At 37.3% G+C, this 19,691-nt stretch overlaps 1 protein-coding gene across 3 annotated transcripts in view; it reads right to left on the bottom strand.

Annotated features, from left to right (window-relative positions):
* The window catches only part of plcb1 (phospholipase C beta 1), a 47,750-nt gene extending 28,966 nt beyond the window's left edge, over positions 1 to 18,784 (bottom strand). Inside the window, exons 1-5 of one of the 3 annotated variants that reach the window (XR_010527891.2) lie at positions 18,341 to 18,784; positions 16,276 to 16,353; positions 10,693 to 10,761; positions 9,007 to 9,031; positions 7,901 to 7,914 (exon numbers count right to left, since the gene is read on the bottom strand). Coding sequence is in view for 2 of the 3 variants with exons in the window: in XM_065255045.2 (XP_065111117.1) it covers positions 7,901 to 7,914; positions 9,007 to 9,031; positions 10,693 to 10,761; positions 16,276 to 16,353; positions 18,341 to 18,439 (285 nt within the window). In the remaining variant the exon portion in view is untranslated. The remainder of the gene's footprint in view (positions 1 to 7,900; positions 7,915 to 9,006; positions 9,032 to 10,692; positions 10,762 to 16,275; positions 16,354 to 18,340) is intronic. The other 2 variants (XM_065255045.2, XM_065255053.2) reach the window with 2 other exon arrangements.
* Positions 18,785 to 19,691: the final 907 nt, after the last annotated feature.

The raw sequence follows: 19,691 nt of genomic DNA on the forward strand, positions 1-19,691 counted from the left end.
AAAAGGAAATCCTCCGCAATACCTTTAAATTGTCCCAATTGTCAGTAAACACGGTGATGCCGATTTACTACTAATCAAGGAACCGGCTTTACTGACAAGATTTGCAAGACTATCGCATGCGCTTTATCATGCAGCCCTATTTGGTTTAACCGTTTGTTAATATAATGTTATATATGTTTTTAAAAGACATATTTGTATAACATTATTAAACTGTACCTGTCAAAATGATTTTCTGCAGCTGGGTTACCGTGTGTTAATAGTCTTGAGTGGTTGTTATCTGGGAATAACAAACCTGCAAATCTGGCCAATCAAAATCAAGCAGTGTAATAAATCGAGCGGTGTAATAAATTACTATAAAACACTGCAGCACAATTTACCCTTCGCTAAGCCCCGCCCTCCTTAGTTACTGTTGCTATGCCTGTCAAGCTTTCTATTGCAATATGATTGCCCCGGTGTCAGACATTCACAAGAAGATAATTAGTAATTTTTGGCGAAATATCTAAGAGAGCAAAACAAAAGGGATTGCAGTATGCATTCAAGAGATATATCCAAGAAGAAGAATTTAATCAAAATTGAAGCTAATGCCTATTGGTCCCCTATATTTCTCCCCTTGGGATTTAGGTTTTGAGGTGGGAAAAAATTCCACCACCCCGTCCAAACTTTTAGGATACCAGTAATCAGATTTACGCAATCCATACGTACAACGCTTCTGCATGTTTCCTTCGCTCGAAAGCTTGACAGACCTCCCGAGCCTGGTTACGGTTGCTAAACCACAATTGGCCAGTGGCAGTTTTTCAGGCATGGCTTAGCGATGTTTAGATATTTAATAAAACTAAAGTACATAAAACACAAAAATTGGGTTAAAAGTGTTTTGGCATATAATGACTTAATTTCAATACTAAATATGATGTGTTCAAAAAGGTTTCTACACGTTTCCCTCTCCAGCACCTGCAGGTGTACGACAGGTGGATCACACTCGAATCAGCTCCAGGTGGATCATTACACAAAAACTCCTCAATCAAACGCTGACGGGTCGGGCACTTACACACTTCATCAAGAGTACCAAACACGAGCCGATTCAAAGATGTTTAGATGGCATAAATATGAGAAACCGAGAAAAGCAACCTAATCCCACATGAAACATCTCAAAAGCCACTCAACGATTTTCCATCCAACGTTTGATCCATTTCTGCTGTGACTTACAAGAAGCAATATACCCACAACCCACTTCAGATGAAAATGCATCAATGATACAGGAACGCTTTAGTCATTAAAGTGCGGCTTTAATGAGAAATATATTTTGAAATGCCCACTTGAGGAGACAAATGATTCATTGTTGCCACTGTCTCCAAACTGCCAACATCTCACTCCAAACACTTTACATCCATTAGAAAATGACATTCATCAATGTTTTATTCAAGCTCACTCAATGCAAAAAAAAAAAAAATTCAACAAATTGTCCAGTCACACCCAACATACGACCATCATTCGTTTGAATTGTAGCAAATTTTTCACTAAAAGTTCAATTGAGCTGCTGAAATAACAGATTTTCTCTTGTTCAATGTTTAAAAAAATACTTTTTATTGTGTATCCGTTAATTGATCAAGAAACAAAAAAACAGATTTATTTTTGTATGCTGTCTTTTTTTCCAGATCTTTACACAACAACCATCAAGAATACCAAGACTACAACACAGACAATTTATTAGGGTCATCTGTGACTTCATGTCGCTTCCCACAAGATGACAAATGTCTTTCAGGTCTGCATTGGTAAATGATGTAAATCAATTAAATGAGACCTTTAAAGTCCATTATATAGCTAAACAGCACGCCAGGGAGAAAGATGCCAATGACACTGTAAGAGATTATTGAAATGATTATAAATGTTTTTTTCTTTTAGGGCTTTTCCAGCAGTCGCCATGTCTCATGTTTCTGACCGCGGGGCTTTTGGCGACGGCACACACCGACCACGGCTGCGCTTCTTTTTAAAGCCAGCGACAGCGTGATAAATGACAGGGATTCATTAGAGAAAGATGCTGTGTGTACTACAGACACGAGCTCTGAATATCATATGAATAATATATGCCGCTATTGAATATTAAAGTGACTTTTTAAAAGGGGAGTTATATGTGTGAACCAGACAGATGTGCACAATTACAGCTGAAGACCAAGGTACGGCCTCATTTTTAGCTTTCTACCTGCATAAAACATGCACTAAAGGATTCATTTTAATGTTTTAGGTATTAAATATTGATCTTGGTAAAACCAGAATGGGGATGGTAATGCATGGTAAATATCACAGTAAATCACGTACAGTAGATGTTAATGCATAACTATCAGTTAATCTTTATAAATGCGCAATGTATGAAATTATGGTCAGAATGATAACAAAAATCATTTTATAAATCATAAAAAGATGTCAATATGCAGTCCTTGAATGACAGCGTTTTGCTTCGCCTGTTTTCAACACATCCTTTAGCTGTCAAGCTCTTGAATACAGATATTATCTCCATAAACTCAGCAATTCTCTCACGTTTGCATGTTTGATGCAAATTTCTTTTGATTCTCCCCAGGATGGGCGGTCGGAATGAAAGGTCCTGGTGAGAGGGAAATAAATTGGATTTAGATTTATCTGCACACCTGCATATATTACATCTTGCCGGCAAACCGACAGACGCGCCGAGGGCCGTGGTAATTACTCTGAATGAAACCGGGGACCTTTGCATTTTTCCATTTGTCTTTTGGAATTCAGTGCTGCTCGTGATCAAACAATACTCGAGTACTGTGGACGTTACTGTAAAAACTACCGGCTAAACCTTTACGGTAAGGTAATGCACAAGTCAAACATTATTTGACTTTATTTGCTCAAGAAAATGAGAGGCACTTGACCGTGCAGACGCAGCGCTGTGCTTGTGAGCGCTTGGTTGTGTTTTATAGCACATTGCTATGCGGTTGTTAGGGTAATGTGGATGGTTGCCAGGTCATTGCTATTCAGCTGATAATGCTGTGTGGCTGTTTACCCGTCCAAAAGTGTCAACCTCCACAGGAAAAGGTTCGCTCAATCCTGATCCAAAACTATAAACGCAGAAAAAAAGATCCAAACAAAACCATAACATACGTATCAATTTGAACTACACAACTACACTCCTCTAAGAGTTCTGCAGAATGGATATTCATTATTCTGACGGCAGGAGGGTTTGAAATTCGGACGAGTCAGCGGCAACGGGCCGCGGGGTGGACCGTGCTCTGCACTCCTAAACCATTGTCGCTGTCGTCACTTTGTCCTCTGTCAGGCTCCTCGCCATGTTGGATGTCCTTTCTCGCAACCTCATTAGCTCCGGTGCCTTTGGCTTCGGTCACATACAGGGAGCTTTTCCACAAGTGTTTCTATGGCAACATGCATCAAGGCCTTGCAGCCTTTGGCAGCAGGATTTAACCAAACTGTGTCATATCAAAGTAAAGGGCCATGCTGGATCTGGTTTAACCGAGGTTGTTGGCTTTAAGCTCAGTCCATCCCTTACAATCAAAGCGCCTGACCTCACTTAACGTGCTTCATTGTGATACACAGCACGGCCGTTTCATGATGAAGACAAACAAACATCATGTGTTGTTAGCACTGGGTTTAGATGAAGGCTGGGTGGTAGCGTAAAACTGCAGATGTGTAAACAACATGTCAAAATCCTGAGACGGACTTATCACAGTCACGCGCCTCAACTGAACAGAATTTATAAATTATGAACAGAACTGAATAATTATAAAACTATCAACTTTATAATATCAGTTTTACTGTTTTATGCATAATATATGAAGCTAAATAAAAAATTATTCTTTGTTAAATATTAATCATTAGGCAAACATTTTTGCTGGAGAAAACATTTATTTGATTTTATGTTTTGACAGCTCGTAATTTTTCAGAACTGGGCAAATCGAAAACATAAAAAACTTTAAAGTTGGTTGTCAGGGTGTTGCTATGCTGAAGTGTTTAATTTGGTAGCTAGGGTGTTTGGGGTAGCTTTGGGTCATTGCTATGGTTATCTTGGGTACCGCAATTAAATGCGGGAGTAAATCCTGAATCCTCTACATTTTCGTTCCATGTGTGTGGACCAAAACTCACTTCCGAAAATGCAATTATTGACACAGAGGTAGCCATAGCAATGCTCTGCCATCTTTACAGTGTTATGTTGTGCAATTTTTATAAATAACCGTTTACAAAGGAGTGTTTTTTTTTTGTGCAACTGCTTTGCATAGTTTGTGTATTTTTTGGCTTAACAGTGTCGGAGCTTAACCGTTTTTGAGCTTGGCTTTAAAGTAAATGTTTTAAAACGCACTTGTTTTTAACGTAAAGCATTTGGATTTATTTTGATTAATTAATGCCGTGTTCTTGTTTTGCTGTTTTCCATGCAAAATCTGGAAACATAACTACATGCATTTAACTTTTTCTTGCGATTTTTTGCACGTGCATACAGAAGCGAGACCCTCTCTTCTTTATTAAAACATCCCTGTTGCACATTTAAATAAAACAAATCAACAACTTTTGTTTAGTTTGGTTTTGTACTTAGTGTGAAGAATATCTGTAAATGCGGATGCCACTACTGGCATTTAAAAGCAGTTCATTCAGTAGTACAATGCAGATGTCACTCATGGAAATTGTGTGCACGGCAGGGCATCTTTGTCTTATTTAAAATCAGCATGGTTACTTTTACCTTTGTACATGACAAATAATGGTAGTTAAGCCAGAAAGAGTCAGAAAGGGGTTGCATGGGATGCCAACCATCTGCGGGTGCGTATTTATTGTATACAATTTGAGCTTTGGATGCATAAAAAATATAAACTTGTGCAAGTGATGTATTTCAGTGCGTTCTAATAAAAACACTGTGTGCAAGGTGAAAATTATAAATCATTTTTTGCTTAACTTTATCTGTAACACTATAATCATTTAAAAACGATTGATTCCTGATAAATTATTAACTATAAATACATAAGTAGATTAAAGGCTCTTGCCTTGACACAGATTTACGATTAAACCAAAATGTCATTACTGCCACTAGGGGGCGAACTCCAACAGTCGTGTCCAGATATTGTACAATTGAAAGGCGGTTTAGCCCTTTATTTTTAAAATATTAGGAAAGAAAACAAAGTAACATTTTAGTCATTAGGAGAAGACTGACTATATGTAGTGAATATACTTAAAATGTAACAATTTATGAAGGTTATAAACAGTTATAAACAAAAGTAGTTTAAGAGCTCTGCATTACAGTAAGTGCTATACAAAAAAAACATGTGTTAATTATTTACACTTGCACTTTTTTGTGCAATGTTCATAGTTGGACTATTAAAAATTTGGTTCTTCCAAAAAGTAAACTGCAATTTTTTTAAATAGTAAATAAACGATGAGTTTTCAGTAATTCAAAGGGAAAATACTGAATACATGATGTGTGCATCTTTTTTTGAAAATGCATGTTTTTTAATATATGACCTATAATAAAAAGTAACAGTTTGGCCTGCATCATATTTACGATTGCGACCCCTGGTCTTCTTCACACCCCTACCCCAATAGAATCTGGATCTTCTGTTGATAGTCCCGCCCCACATATATGCAACCCAGGCAATGATGTCAGTTAGTAGACACGCCCCATACTGCTGATTGGCCACAAGTGTGTTTTGGTAGTCGGCCCAACTCCCTTTTCCATAGCATTTTTCAGAAATTGTGCCTTTAAATCGACCTTTAAGAAATCTGTATTGCCAATATGAGTCCAATATAACAAATAAGAGACGAACGGAAAATTGGCTTTAAATTGAGTGACACTGAGTGTCTTTTTATAACAAACAACAAATTTAAGTTAGAGAAATTTACCGGCCGATCAAAAAGATTTTTATCGGCCGATGCCTACAGATAATAAAACATATCGACCTCTGCAATATTATTGGCCTATCAGTAGTGTTGTTAAATGAAGGCAGCTCAAACATGCATTTTAATCTGGGACTAGTATCAGCCCTGTCCAGTAAACCACCCCTTAAAGGTGGAGTGAAGGCTGATTTTAGCTGCTTTGTGTACTTAGGTTGTTGCTTGGATTACCTCAAGATAACGTATTGCTTGGGTCTCTCTGTCAATGCACGTCTATACATTATTATTTCCCATTTTTGTCTTCCAGTCAAATTACATAAATCTTTATCTTAAACTGATTTAAACTAACCACTGACCCTAAACAGGAGGTATATGAGTCATAGTAAAGACTGATAATGAGCGTATCTACATGTCACTTGAGTTTCTTTTGTACCACAGTAACACGTGACGTGACGAGCAGGTTGGGAAGTTAAACCTGAGCGTAGGATGAAGATCTGAGCATCAGTCACTGCAGCTGCTGGCAGATGGGTGGATTGATTTCATGGCACTAATCCTCCTCCAGGCATTTGTTTGGTTTACATGCACATCATTCAGCCTGCAGTACCACCCGTTTCTCAATCTGCTCGAACGCCTCATTACCCCAAAGAAAGGAGAGCCAAAATCGATAACGCCATTTATTTGTACTCAACGTTTGCACTGTTTTAACACCCAAAAAAATGATGCTGGCTGCAATTCTGCAGGCTTTTCCTAAGAGCTGCAGGTTTTGAGAAATGAACTGTATCAGACCTGCACCGCATCACTTCACTACAAACTCCTACATCAGCTCTTTAAAATGCTGAAAGTCTGGATGGACGCCCGGATAAACCACACCTCTCCATCAGTTAATGCTTCTATATGAACTACTGCTACAACCATTGCGATCAATTTCATTAAATAAAACTTTTAATAATATAAATGAAAGGCTCTTCAACTTTATACTATAAAATTTTAGAGAAAATTATGTCCAAAAACATTCTTAAAGACGAGCCGCATGATCCTTTGAGATTTCAAACATACGGTCATTAGCAAAGCTTTGGCTGTATTTCAACAGATGGGCTCATGTAAACATCGCTCTACTTATTAAAACAAATCACTTTGTTGCAATATGAATCACACAGACATGCATAAATATCTAATCATCTTTTCCATTTTTCAATGAAGTAATGAACAGGAAGTTTTTCTTCTTGTTTCGTACATTAACAAGATGCCACGACCGCACTGAACAAGTTAAAGATCTGCCGTACGGGAGGGAAATGTTCCTGATAAGATGACTAATTCTTCCTCCGATTCGGCATTCATGTGCTGTCAGCTTTATAAGCACCACACAATTCAATCGTTCTTCTTTTCAATTAACAACACATCTTTAACCGCCCCATACAAAAAGCAATCGTGAAACAAAAGCAAGCGGATATTTCTCAGTGTGCTAGCAATGGAATCTTCTTCATTTCCTTGACAAACCGGTAAAATTTAACAGCTTGCAATTAGGATCTGACGACTGCTCTGGGACGGAAAAACCCAGATTGGAGTTTGTCGTCACTCGTGCCACACTCCACAGTGACATCGGATAAAAATGATCTCAATATCTTTCAGTCTCTCTTGATATAAAAGCAGCCATCACGCATCGTATGAACCAACACACAAACACACATATGAACATCACAGCGACAACACATTCACAGTATTAATAAAGTGTAAATATTCCACACATAAAAAACAGCAGTGTTGTGTTTTCTTTTGCATGCTTCATTTGTTGTTTTATTGGCTGCATACAGGCCCAATATTTTTCATTTTGGCAACGTCTCTTTGTAACTCCTTCAAAATGATACAGCATCTCTGTCTCTGTAAACGGCTCCGACCTCTAGCCTACGTCCAGGGGTGGATGGACGGTTTGTTGTGGCGCATGGACACTTTCATATAATTGTGGTGCTATAAGATTTATTTAGCCGGCTTTGATACTCGCACACTGCATTTCCCCAAAACACTCTTAATCATAAGACCCAAGTCATCCCACACTCACTCTGAAAAGATGCTCTGTGTCATATATTGGAGAGAAAGAGAGAGAGACAGACAGAGAGAGAGAGAAAGAGAGAGAGAAAATAAGTTATGTTTTGCATACTATAATCTGGTAACAATGTGCAATAAGTATTGAGGCAATAGTGTAGATATCACTAAATAACAATGAACAGAACTGTACACTATTTATTTTTACAAATAAAAAACATTTTTATGTTAAAGTTACTAAACTGAATATACAGTAGCCATTACCAAATTATTAAAGGTGCAGTGTGTAATTTTTAGAAGGATCTTGTGACAGAAATGCCAAATTTTATACAAAAGTATATTATCAGGGGTGTATAAAGACCTTTTATAATGAACCGTTATGTGTTTATTAACTTAGAACGAGACCTTTTTATCTACATACACCGAGGGTCCCCTTACATGGATGTCGCCATTTTGTGCCGCCATTTTTCCACAGAAGCCCTTAACGGACAATTTTTTTTACTAAGTTGTCTCCGACAATGACATGTTTGTCCGTTGCCGGCTACCATAGCTTCTTTGTGTTTCAAAAGCGAGGGGTGAGCAGTGGACTAAAAAGTTGGTTGCAATTCGCAACCTCACCACTAGATGCCGCTAAAATTTACACACTGCAGCTTTAGTAAGTCAAGTCAAGTCACATTTATTTATATAAAAGCGTTTACAATGTTTCATTGCTTCAAATTACTTACAAGACGAAAAAAACCCAAAGAAGAATGTGTAAATTATTAAATATATATATAATAAAATAGAATATATACTTTTATTATAATATTTATAAATATATTATACTCTAAAAAAATGGTACATACACTGTAAAAAATGAATATGTGCCGTAGTAGATTCAACTAAATATTATTGAGTACATTCAACTTAATTGTATCATGTATGATCCACTTAAATAACATATTTTTACAGTGTAATTTTACTTAACTAAGTAGATTTACTCAATTTCCATATGTGTGAAATTTACTTTTTTTGCACAAATATTAAAGTAAATTCTACTTTTCAGTGTACTTTTTCTTTGACTATCAAACATTAAGTCAATTAATATAATACATAATAGGCATCATATTAAAATATGCTTGCCTTTGCATCCTTCATGGAAATGGCCCTTAAAAGAAGAAACAAAAATATATAAGAGCAGAAGTTTGACATTATATAACGAAATTGCAAAACTACTATGAACCAAGAGCTTTGAAAGAAATTATAGCAACATCACTGGCCACATACACATCATTTGTCACTTCACCTTTTAATGCTTAATCTTGTTCTGTACACACACACTTCAGTCATTTACTAAAGTGACAACTGCATTTGTCAAAGGGTTTCTTCAGAACACATGGCTACTCTAAAACAAACAAAGATCCCAAAAAGCTTTTAACCCACAAAATTGATATTCCAATAGCACGACTGCCTAAAATTCACATTAGTCAATGGATTCTTGAACATTTACATTTAAAGGTGCCGTAGAATGTAAAACTGTATTTATCTAGGCGAATAATAAGAGTTTATGGTAATGACATCATGAGCCTCAAACATGATTGTTTCCTTTTTCTTATGTAAACCTTGTGCATGCAAAAGACCGCTGGAAAACAGACCAATCTCAACATAACACCAACTGTGACGTTACAGTCGTGATGTTCGCCCCAACATTAAATTAATTACAATGTTGTTACAATGATAAAAACAAAGTTGTGACTACCGAGTAAGTGCTATATGCTAGTTAATGCTATATGCTAGTTAATGCTAGCGTTTAGTCTGAAGTTCTACTATTGACATTATAGGTACATTTTGCAGGTCCATACTGAAAAAAACACAAACTTAACACTCAGAAACATCCATTAACAATCTCCAAAAGATTGATTATTTCTCAAAATCTGACACAGACTCAAACATAAGATCTGTTTACATACACACAGAGCTACTGAAGGAGAAACAGCCAATCAGAGCAGAGCTCAACATTATTATTCATGCCACAAACCTTCTATGTAGATATCGGAGTACAATTTAACAAATTATTACAATTATTACAGATTCAAAGTGACTTCTATTTAATCTATACATTTCTTTTATCACTATGTAATTCGTGTGATCAAACCCATCACATTATGATGCTTATGCAATCCTCTACCACTTGAGCTACTGAAACACATTTCACTAAAACTGATATTCGCTCATGTTTCAGACACATAATGTGTGACTTTGAGTGGGAAAAGAGCTCACATGACAGACCCCTGGCCCTCAGGCTTCAGATTTAGATTCTGGACTCATCTAGATATAGCATGGGTACATGGGTGTCTGTGTGCCTGTGGCTATTACACACCAGGTTGAACAGACCATTACCCTCATAGAGAGATGCTTATCACCCACAAGAGCTATTAACCTATATACAGCATGGGAAACAGAATACGGTGACTTATTAATGCCCAAAACTACTTTAAACAAGGACAGACTTATAAATGAAAGAAACCGAAAAGTCAGTTGGTTACCGCTAACTTGTGGAGCACAACCAGCTTTCCCACGCTTTTTTAATGATGGGTTGATAAAGGTTGAACTAAACCAACCTGTTCTAAGATGAACCGCAACATTTGGATATAGCAGAAAGAGGCAAAAGGCTGTGATCATTCATGTCAGAACACATAAAATGCTAAACAAACCCAACATGGACTATTTACAAAGACATTATGACATTGTGTCTAAAGAACTTAACAAAATGCATCGGTAACATTGACCGTTATTCAGTTTGACAGACTGCTATAACTCAAGTTTTACCTTTGGAGTTTTGGTGCATTTTCCTGTTCTTGCATCCTTGATGTGGCTGATGTCCAATAGGTCAGTTTCCTGAAAAGGGGAGGGGCATATGCATTTTATTTTAAGCTCAATATAAATCTAACACATTGCATGATGAATCAATACGGTTTTAAATACCACAAAAGCCATTCGGAACGTCACTGGAAATGTTGACAGAGGAAACATTTGTGAAAAACTAAGAATCAATAATTAAGTAGATGCAAGCTAAATAGAGCCATTGGTGCACAAAGATCAAATATTAACAAGAAAAAAGCAAATGACTCTCTCAAACACACACACACACACACTCCTATTGAGATGATGTAAATTTGGACCACTGTAATATTTGCATCTGTAGTGTGTAATGCACAGGATGACAGATATGACTTCTGACAGCTGCAGACGAAGCTAAAGCTGATGGCGATCTTGTGGCGCGGCTGTGCTGGAACAAAGAAAAAGCCATTTGCTCTTTATACACATTTATGCACGACTGGAAATGATTGGAGGATAATAATAGAAGCTTGTGTATCCTCAAATGTTCCAACTTATCAAATATTCAAATAACAATCACCTTTGTGTACTGCAGTAGAGGACATACAAAATCTGAATATTTATATAAAGAACATGTGTTTATTTATTTTATAATCATTCATAATAACACACAATGTAAGGATTGTCATTTTAATTTACGTACTTTCCAGACTATAAGCCGCACCGGAGTATAAGCCGCATCATTCAAAAATGCATCAAGACGAAATAACACATATAAGTCGCAGTAGACTATACATCGAATTTATTTAGAAAATTATTTCACAAAATCCAAGCCGAAGAACAGACATTTAATCTGGAAAGGCGAGTTATTCAACTTAACAATAGCAGACAGAACAGCAAGCTGAATAGATGTCTGTACCTTAAAGTAATATTATCATTTATTTAAACGATAAACCATAGCATACAGAACTTACCTGAAAGGTTGAATAGGCTAAATTAACCCAACAAGCCAACTAGTGTGAAGTTCACATACTCAAACACAGTTTTCGCCCGGTTATTTTAGACAATCAGCAAATGAAGACAGTTATGCATGCAAATTTTCTTATTGTAACTACATTTACATTAATGCCTTCATCAGATGCTTTCATCCAAAACATCGGTTTAGTTACTATGTGCGGATCAAACCCATGGCATGTGCGTTGCTAACGCAAAGCATTAACAATTGAGCGACATGAAGACTATCAATCACAAACCATGAGCAAGAGTAACAGTGACCCTCGCCTTGGTAAACACAACAAACAACAGAAGTTTCCCTTTCTAATGTGACCGTATGATATTTACAATAATTGCAAATAACAGGTCACGGCCGTCTGAATAATGAAAGCATTTGTCATGTCATGTCTGTCTCTCTCTCTCTCTCTACCGGTGAAAATTCAAGTGTGTCGGTGCGAGCTTCACCAGCTCCATGGCAACAGGGGATTGCGGTGGTCTATGAAGGGGACTCGGGTTAAAGCAATTTCAAGACATGCACCAGACCCACTTGAAATCAGCTCGCAGGTTCTGCAGTCAGTCAGCGCAGACGCTCGATTCTGTGCAGGATGAAAATCCACTGAGATTATATGATCAAACTTGTGTTAGTCTAGTGAAAAAATGCATTTTATTCACTCTGTATCCACCTCAATAGTGCCGGTTGTGAGTGACTGCCATGTTTTTCTCATTGGAGACAATCAGGCCTGCAGTGTTTCTAAATATAGACTCGCATGTATTGATTCAAAGACACTTGGTTTGCATAACAATATTACTATCGGCCAGTGGCTCCTGTACTGGAATTCACTGTGCGTTTATGGACTGAAGGTTTAACTGTTGGGATTATATTCACTGATTTCATTGATTTTGTCAGTAGATTATCAAGTAAACATATTCAGGGTTAATCTCATACATATCCAGGTCATAGTTGAAGGAAATAAGAAATGTATCATCAAGAAAACAGTTATGTTCGTGACAATCTTCCCCATTTTCCATTTCCATAATGGAAATTTAATTGGCTTTATGATTAGGAATGTGTTTTGGTAAGATTCACCCATCAGTGTTTATAAGACCATTAAACTGTAATGTCATTTGAGATGTCATTGTTTCCCGCTCGTGTAAGGACATCTTACAGTCCATCACAATTAGCAGCGTTTTATTCAATACCATCTGGAAGCATTGAGTCACTCAGATGATATTATCCTAACATTATTCACTGTGTGGCCATCTGATATTTCCGCCGTCTTGTCGGAGAAGTGAAGTGACATGATAAAGTTTGCGGCTTGAGTCCTAATTGATCTAATGGACGAGGAAGAGGATATGACATTAAATTCACACTTAACTTATGTGACCTCACTTCCTGTTGAGTAGACTGTCTGCTTTGAAATGTGAAGAATCAAGTGACACACATTACTGCCTCAAGGGAAACTTTTGATTTCTTAAGAGTTATCGCTTCAAAGCTTAAGAGACTTATTGGAGATTTCAGCTCAATTCACTCGAAGCATCGGCTTTGTCACAGATGTTCCTCAACAACAGAGGCGATACCAACAGACACAAAAGAAACAATTTCTTACCAATAATAAGAGTATAGATTTAGAAGAAAATGAGGCGGTTTCATCGAAAAATGTTAAAGGTTATATTTCCCTCAAACCTCAACATGCATCAAGTTTTGAGTTAAGCCCAATTTACAGTTTTGGGCAGACCTGTAGTACACTATAGCCTCTCCACCGTACGCGTCAGGTTTCTTTTATACTTCTTCATTGTTGCATTAAAGTGCATTAAGCAGCTGCGCCTCTCTCGAGCACAAAGTAATAATTCTTTATGTATTTGTTCAGTTTTATGCATTTCAAGCGAGCGGGGGCAAACTATCCATTGCATTTAAAATATATTCAGCTGCTTCGTGGCATCGCTCTCCGTCTCTGTCTCTCTCATGCATCTGTCATAAGTCAGATCACTAAGTAATAATCCTGTCTATGTTTGTAAAGTTATATGCATTTCACGCGATTGTGTTTAATAGGGCTGTGCAAAAATATCGATACAGATAACTATTGTGATAAATTTTCCGCGATAGTGTAACGGTATTTCAATCTCTACTATCGATATTTTTAAAAACCCATCAAGTCCCTCTGTGTGCCTAAAACGACCTCCTCCGCCGCTGCTGTATGTGTCGCTGTCCAGTTGTCTGTCATATACGGCCAGTCGGCCAATGTCTCAGAAGTTAGAGGAAGTGAGAAAATTAAATTTTTTTTAGAAAATTTAAAAACACATGCAGCTTTCAAAGCTGACGTGTGAAAGCACTTTGGCTTTAAAAAAGAAGCATAAAAAAGTATTGCAATGTACCGCAACATGCAGCGTATCGTATTATGTATCGTATCGTGAGGCCCTTGCCAATACCCAGCCCTTGTGTTTAAAATATGAATCACGTTCAGCTGAACGATGTGTTTAATTAATGCACTTCTGAATGCACCACATTTTTCAATTTCGGGTTTCGACCGAACCAAAAGGGAGAGGCAGAAAAAACAGACGAGGCAATTTGCAAATTGTGCACCAAAAAGGTCACCACGAATGGGTCTATTTGCACTTTTTTATAAGCTGTCTTTGTTATTAAAAGTTGTTCGGGTGGTGTGATTTTATTTAATTGATTTGTGTGCGTGTCTAAGCGCGAAAACTAATCTGGATGTTTTTTGATTTAATTTACTTCTGTTTGACTGTTGTATTTGCACTTTTTATAAACTGCTGTTTGTTGCTAATAAAAGTTTATAATATTGATGCTTGTTAGTTTTTCAGTATTAGTGTTTGGTATTCTTTTCTGAAGGGTTTAGGCACAACCCAACAGGTTGGTGACGCTGTCTGAGCCTTACATCATTATTTTATAATTATTCACTGTAAACCGAGGTAAAATAGGGAGGAGGTTTGACGGTATCAAAATTTGGATACCGCCCAAGCCTAACTGTATGTGTGCATGTATAAATGCATTTTTTACAGTCATTAAGTAATTGTGTTCGTGATTATGATTTTTCCATAACCGAGCAGCCCTAAAACGGACAGCGTCTTTTGTTAAATATCGCTCCTCAACTTGGGAGCTAGGGAGGGGTTCTAGCGGACCAATCACATCACTTGCAGTCTGCATAAAATTGACACGTTTTTACATTTTTTAAGAGGTGAACATAAGGCTGTAGCTAAGGAGCAAGACGTATAAATTAGGCTTAACGTTTCTTAACATTTGGAAAATGCAAACCACTTTGATTGTCACAATTACACTTATGCTACATACACACCAAACTCGGGGCGTTGTGTCACTCGCTCTAGATTACTTGTGTCTTTGCATTGACTTTGTATGTAATCTACTCGAGCAAATCATTGAACTCGCATCTGGTGTGAACCCAGTTACATTATAGACTTCTATTACCCATGCTTTGTGTGCATTATAAAACTATAACATTTTCCCAATAATATATTTAGGAAAAACTACAAAAGCATTGCATTTGTCTGTTTAGGAACGTAACAGAAAAATCTTGAAAAGTTCACAGCTTACAGAAGCACCTCACTGATGGTGTTACACTTCTGCCAGACAGTGAAACCCATAATACCCATAATGCACTGCAACATTTACATCCAATGAAGAACTCTGCAGTTTAAAAGGAAATTACTTTCATGGGAAATCTGAGTCAAGCCAAAGACAAATTCATTCAGCGAATACATCAGAGTTCATGCATTTCAGGCAGTGTTTTGAGCCAAAATCAAGGTCATGGTAGGTGAGCACATCACTTGCCCAAAACCGATAAGATCAACTTTAGTAGAGCTCAATGATTTAGACAAGATAAAATGCTTTTAAAAATTCCAAGGCTTCTCTTAAGGTAAAATAAACTGGATGTTATCTTACCAAATAGATTCTTGTGAAATGAGACTGTAATAACCATCTGGCTTCCCACAGAGAAACAATTCGGCTTTTTAATACGTTGTGACTTCCTGCGCTGCACCCACACGCAACTCCAGTCACATCATTTCAAAGCAATTATCATTCAACACAACCTATTACACGCTATTTCAAACTAACACTCCATAAAGAATGAGCAGGTATATATATATATCACAATAACATATATGACCGACAGACAGACAGCTTGATGACTTGCAGGCTCTGAAACCAAAACCGGATTAAAAATTGGACATCTCTACAAGCCAAACTCTGAGGCTATGTGAGCAGTTGGCTGTCAGCGCTCCATCTGGACAATAAAGTCCATCTACATCATTTCCTCCGGGTAAACTTCAGCTTAAAAGGATTTCAAAAGTCACACCATTCCTTAAATAAAATAAACTGCTTTGTTTTTGATGAATTGTGTGTGATGTTCTTGATTTTCTGTCACATCGACTGTCACGGCCACTTAACCTGTTTGACAGCTGCTATCTCGGACATACTTGAAATGTTCTTCTTACGTAAGGTTTTTACAAACACCACAGCTCAAGTCATATTCAAATAATAGATTATTATAGATTTTTATAATTGCTATACATTGATCTGTGTTGCAAGCCTTAAAATGATTTTACCTTATTCTGATCCGTCCAGTAAAGGAAGAAGCCCTGCGGATCGACACGCAATGTCACTGGGGTCACTGTAGAAGAATCCTGAGGAGAAAAATGAAAATTATTTGTTTAATAAAAACTAATTGCAGCACTTGCTTATAATACAAGTATATTTATATGAAGTTACAGAATCTAAATAGTCTGTAAAGCAACGCTTTCTAAAGAAGGAATAAAAGTAATTCTGTCTGGCACTAGAAAGACTTTAAAACGTTTCTCGCTATATGATCTTTATGAAGGTTTGACTCACACGTTGCATAAGAGTCCTATATTAGTACCAATCATTTTGGCTCATAAATTCCCCACAGGTGGAAGTCACAATATTCTTGCAGCCTAAAATGAATCCAAAACACCACATATACTGTAAAAGCTGAAACTGCAGCCCTGGTGACACGGCCGTGCCGTCTATAAAGAACAGGCTAATGTCTGATAAAGAAAGGTAGCATTTTCCCCTCAAGCGAGACGCAGGACAGCAGCGGGCTCTTTGTAAAGAGATCTGTAATTGATTGTGTTATTTTAGATCATGCGTGGGTCTGCCTGCATTCTTACTGCACGTCTGAGTTGGGCGGCTGAGCGTGTCTTAGCTAATGTAAGGCAGGCAAAAAGACAGTGATTTAAAGCATGAAAGTAACCATAGCAACAGGCCAACATATCCAGTTTTATTTGCTGAGAAACGCTTTAAAACATCGACATTTTCAGCATAAGCTTATGGTAAAGCTGTAAAGGGACATCACATTATTCAGACCTCTCCACGATCTACGGCATTTATTTAAAGCGATGACAGCTTGTGAAAAACACAACTAATATACAGCAAACTGTCTGAAACCAGATGAAGAATCTGAGAGTTGTTTAAAGGGTTTTGAAAATGTATAACTCTCTGATGTAAAATGAAAAGCAAACCCATTACTAGGTCACTAAGCATATTGGTGACATTAAGCATGTTAACTACTTTGTACAAAAGGTCAGATTTCTCCACATCCATTGAGAACATTCTCAGATCCTGCTGGAGTGCTGCAGTCTTTAAAGAAATAGGGGAAACATTAAATACTCAAGTATATATTCATTAATCTCTCTATTAAACTTCATCTTTAAATATAATAATGCTAAAGATCGTATTTCACAGCAATGCAATGCAATGCAATGCAATGCACGAAGCACAGCAGGATTGAGTCATCTTTTAGTAGTTTAATAAAAACCTTTTTCACTACAAAGAACCTTTTGTGCACAAGACAGATTCTGCGGATGTTAAGGTTCTTGATGAAAGAAAAGAACCCAAGAAATGCCAACATCAGCAAACGTTTTGCTTTAGTCAATTTTGACATGTTATTTTTTTTTTAAAAAACATTAAAGATTGTCAGGGACCAGAAGTCTCAGTTTATAAAAAAAAAACCCTTACTGATGGACCTTTAATCTGATCTCATACCCAGCAGCGAGTTTTTCCTTCTTGGGGTGTTGAGGAACTCTCTCATCCAACAGGTGACACACTAACATCAGCTACAGTGAGACAATAATGCGCTCATGGCAAGATTCAATGCGACACACTCAGTCTCCATGTCTGCCTCTTTTAAAGCTCTCATGGTCTCATAATACACAACACATTTGAAATGATCGTGTCCATTTGCGCAATCAGGTTTCTGGTAAGCAGCAGGACTGATACATTACTGCACAGAAAGTAACCTGATGTCATTTCCAAAAGCCACTGCAACACGACAGCACAAATCCTCTCCCGACGTTGTTTGTGGTGCTCGAAGACGTTGGTGGACTTGGGAACCCAAAGCTGATCTTTGTAAGTGCGTTTCTCTATAAACACCAGCTGACATCGATGAAAAAATCAATCAAACGCGTGTTGGCGCGGCTCTCCAGTGTTTGTTTAGCTCGATGTTTGAACTGGGGGAAATGTAACCAGATCTAATCCAACAAACTAAACCCACGAGCAATGCAGCACCTCACTGCAGAAGCATCAAGTGTATGCATTATGTGACTTAAAAGACACCAAACGACCGCAGAGACACACAAACAGACACACACTTACCTCATCCCATTTCATAAATCTACTGCCTCGCTTCAGACTCTCCGAAACGCACACCGGCTTGAGCTGAAGCGCGTGAACGCCAGGCTGAGCTCCAGCCATCCAGCTTCAACATTTAACCCCAAAGCAGCTTAAAAAAATCAGAGTTTCTTTCTTTCTTCTCCGAAGCAGAGCGCACGGAGTGACAGCCAAACAATTCTGGTGAATGGAAAGCCTTTACGCACGCGGTTGGGCATTTAGGAGCCCCGGGAACATGAGTGAATGTTGTGCATGATCTTTCACTGGACTGAATGTCGCAGTTTTGTCGCTCAGGATGGCAGGAGTGATCGGAGGAAACAGCGATCATAAATGATGGAGAGAGACTGGACGACCTCCGCACACATTGACTGACTCATTTGCGCACTGAGATCCAGCGCCTCCTAGCGCGCGTCTCTCCCCTGCTGCTGGATACACGCGTGTATCTTTGCCATTATATTCAACATTTCATAAAACCACTGCAAAGAAAACAATTATGTTAATGCTAGAAATTAAAACATATACAACAGGGAAATTGGTTTGTGTTGTGTTTTTAACTACGGTATTTGAACTGGAAAAAATATAATTTGCTTTACTGCAAATTTGGCCAATGATCAGTTGATCATTAAAAAATAAATGTAAAAACCCTTTATGGTCACAAATATATAGGCCTGTTATGAATCAAAATCACATTTTGTTAAATTTTTGCAAAGTCACATTTTAAAAAATGATAAAGTTCTAATTAACTATTGACTAAAGAACATGTAAATGTTTCAGGAGCAGATTTTCCATAATGAATTTGTTTGTTATTGACCTACAGTTTGAAAAGTGTGATTTATAACAGCTTATATCAATCACAGAAATCATATTTGATATCTCAAAAGCTATAGCACAGGTTTCTGCACTTTATGTGTTATATAAGGTTTCTGTACAGAGCCCACATATAGAGTCAGTAACGTAATGCCATAAAAATCTATACTGTGTGGGCCGGATTAAATAACAGCCCAAAATAACACTTTTCTATGACTAGGCTTAATTTTTAAGACAGTAAGACATGCATCATATATATGCCATATGAATAGATGGATGAAGAATGAACAATATATAAATGGATGGATGGTTGCATAAACAATTCTATGAATGGATAAATCTATAAATGTATGTATGTAATGGATGAATATGTGAATAAATAAATAGGATAAAATTTATGAATTAATAATCGGATAGATAGATAGATAGATAGATAGATAGATAGATAGATAGATAGATAGATAGATAGATAGATAGATAGATAGATAGATAGATAGATAGATAGATAGATAGATAGATAGATAGATGA

The sequence above is a fragment of the Paramisgurnus dabryanus genome, chromosome 17 (assembly GCF_030506205.2).
Source record: "Paramisgurnus dabryanus chromosome 17, PD_genome_1.1, whole genome shotgun sequence".
Lineage (NCBI taxonomy): Eukaryota > Metazoa > Chordata > Actinopteri > Cypriniformes > Cobitidae > Paramisgurnus > Paramisgurnus dabryanus.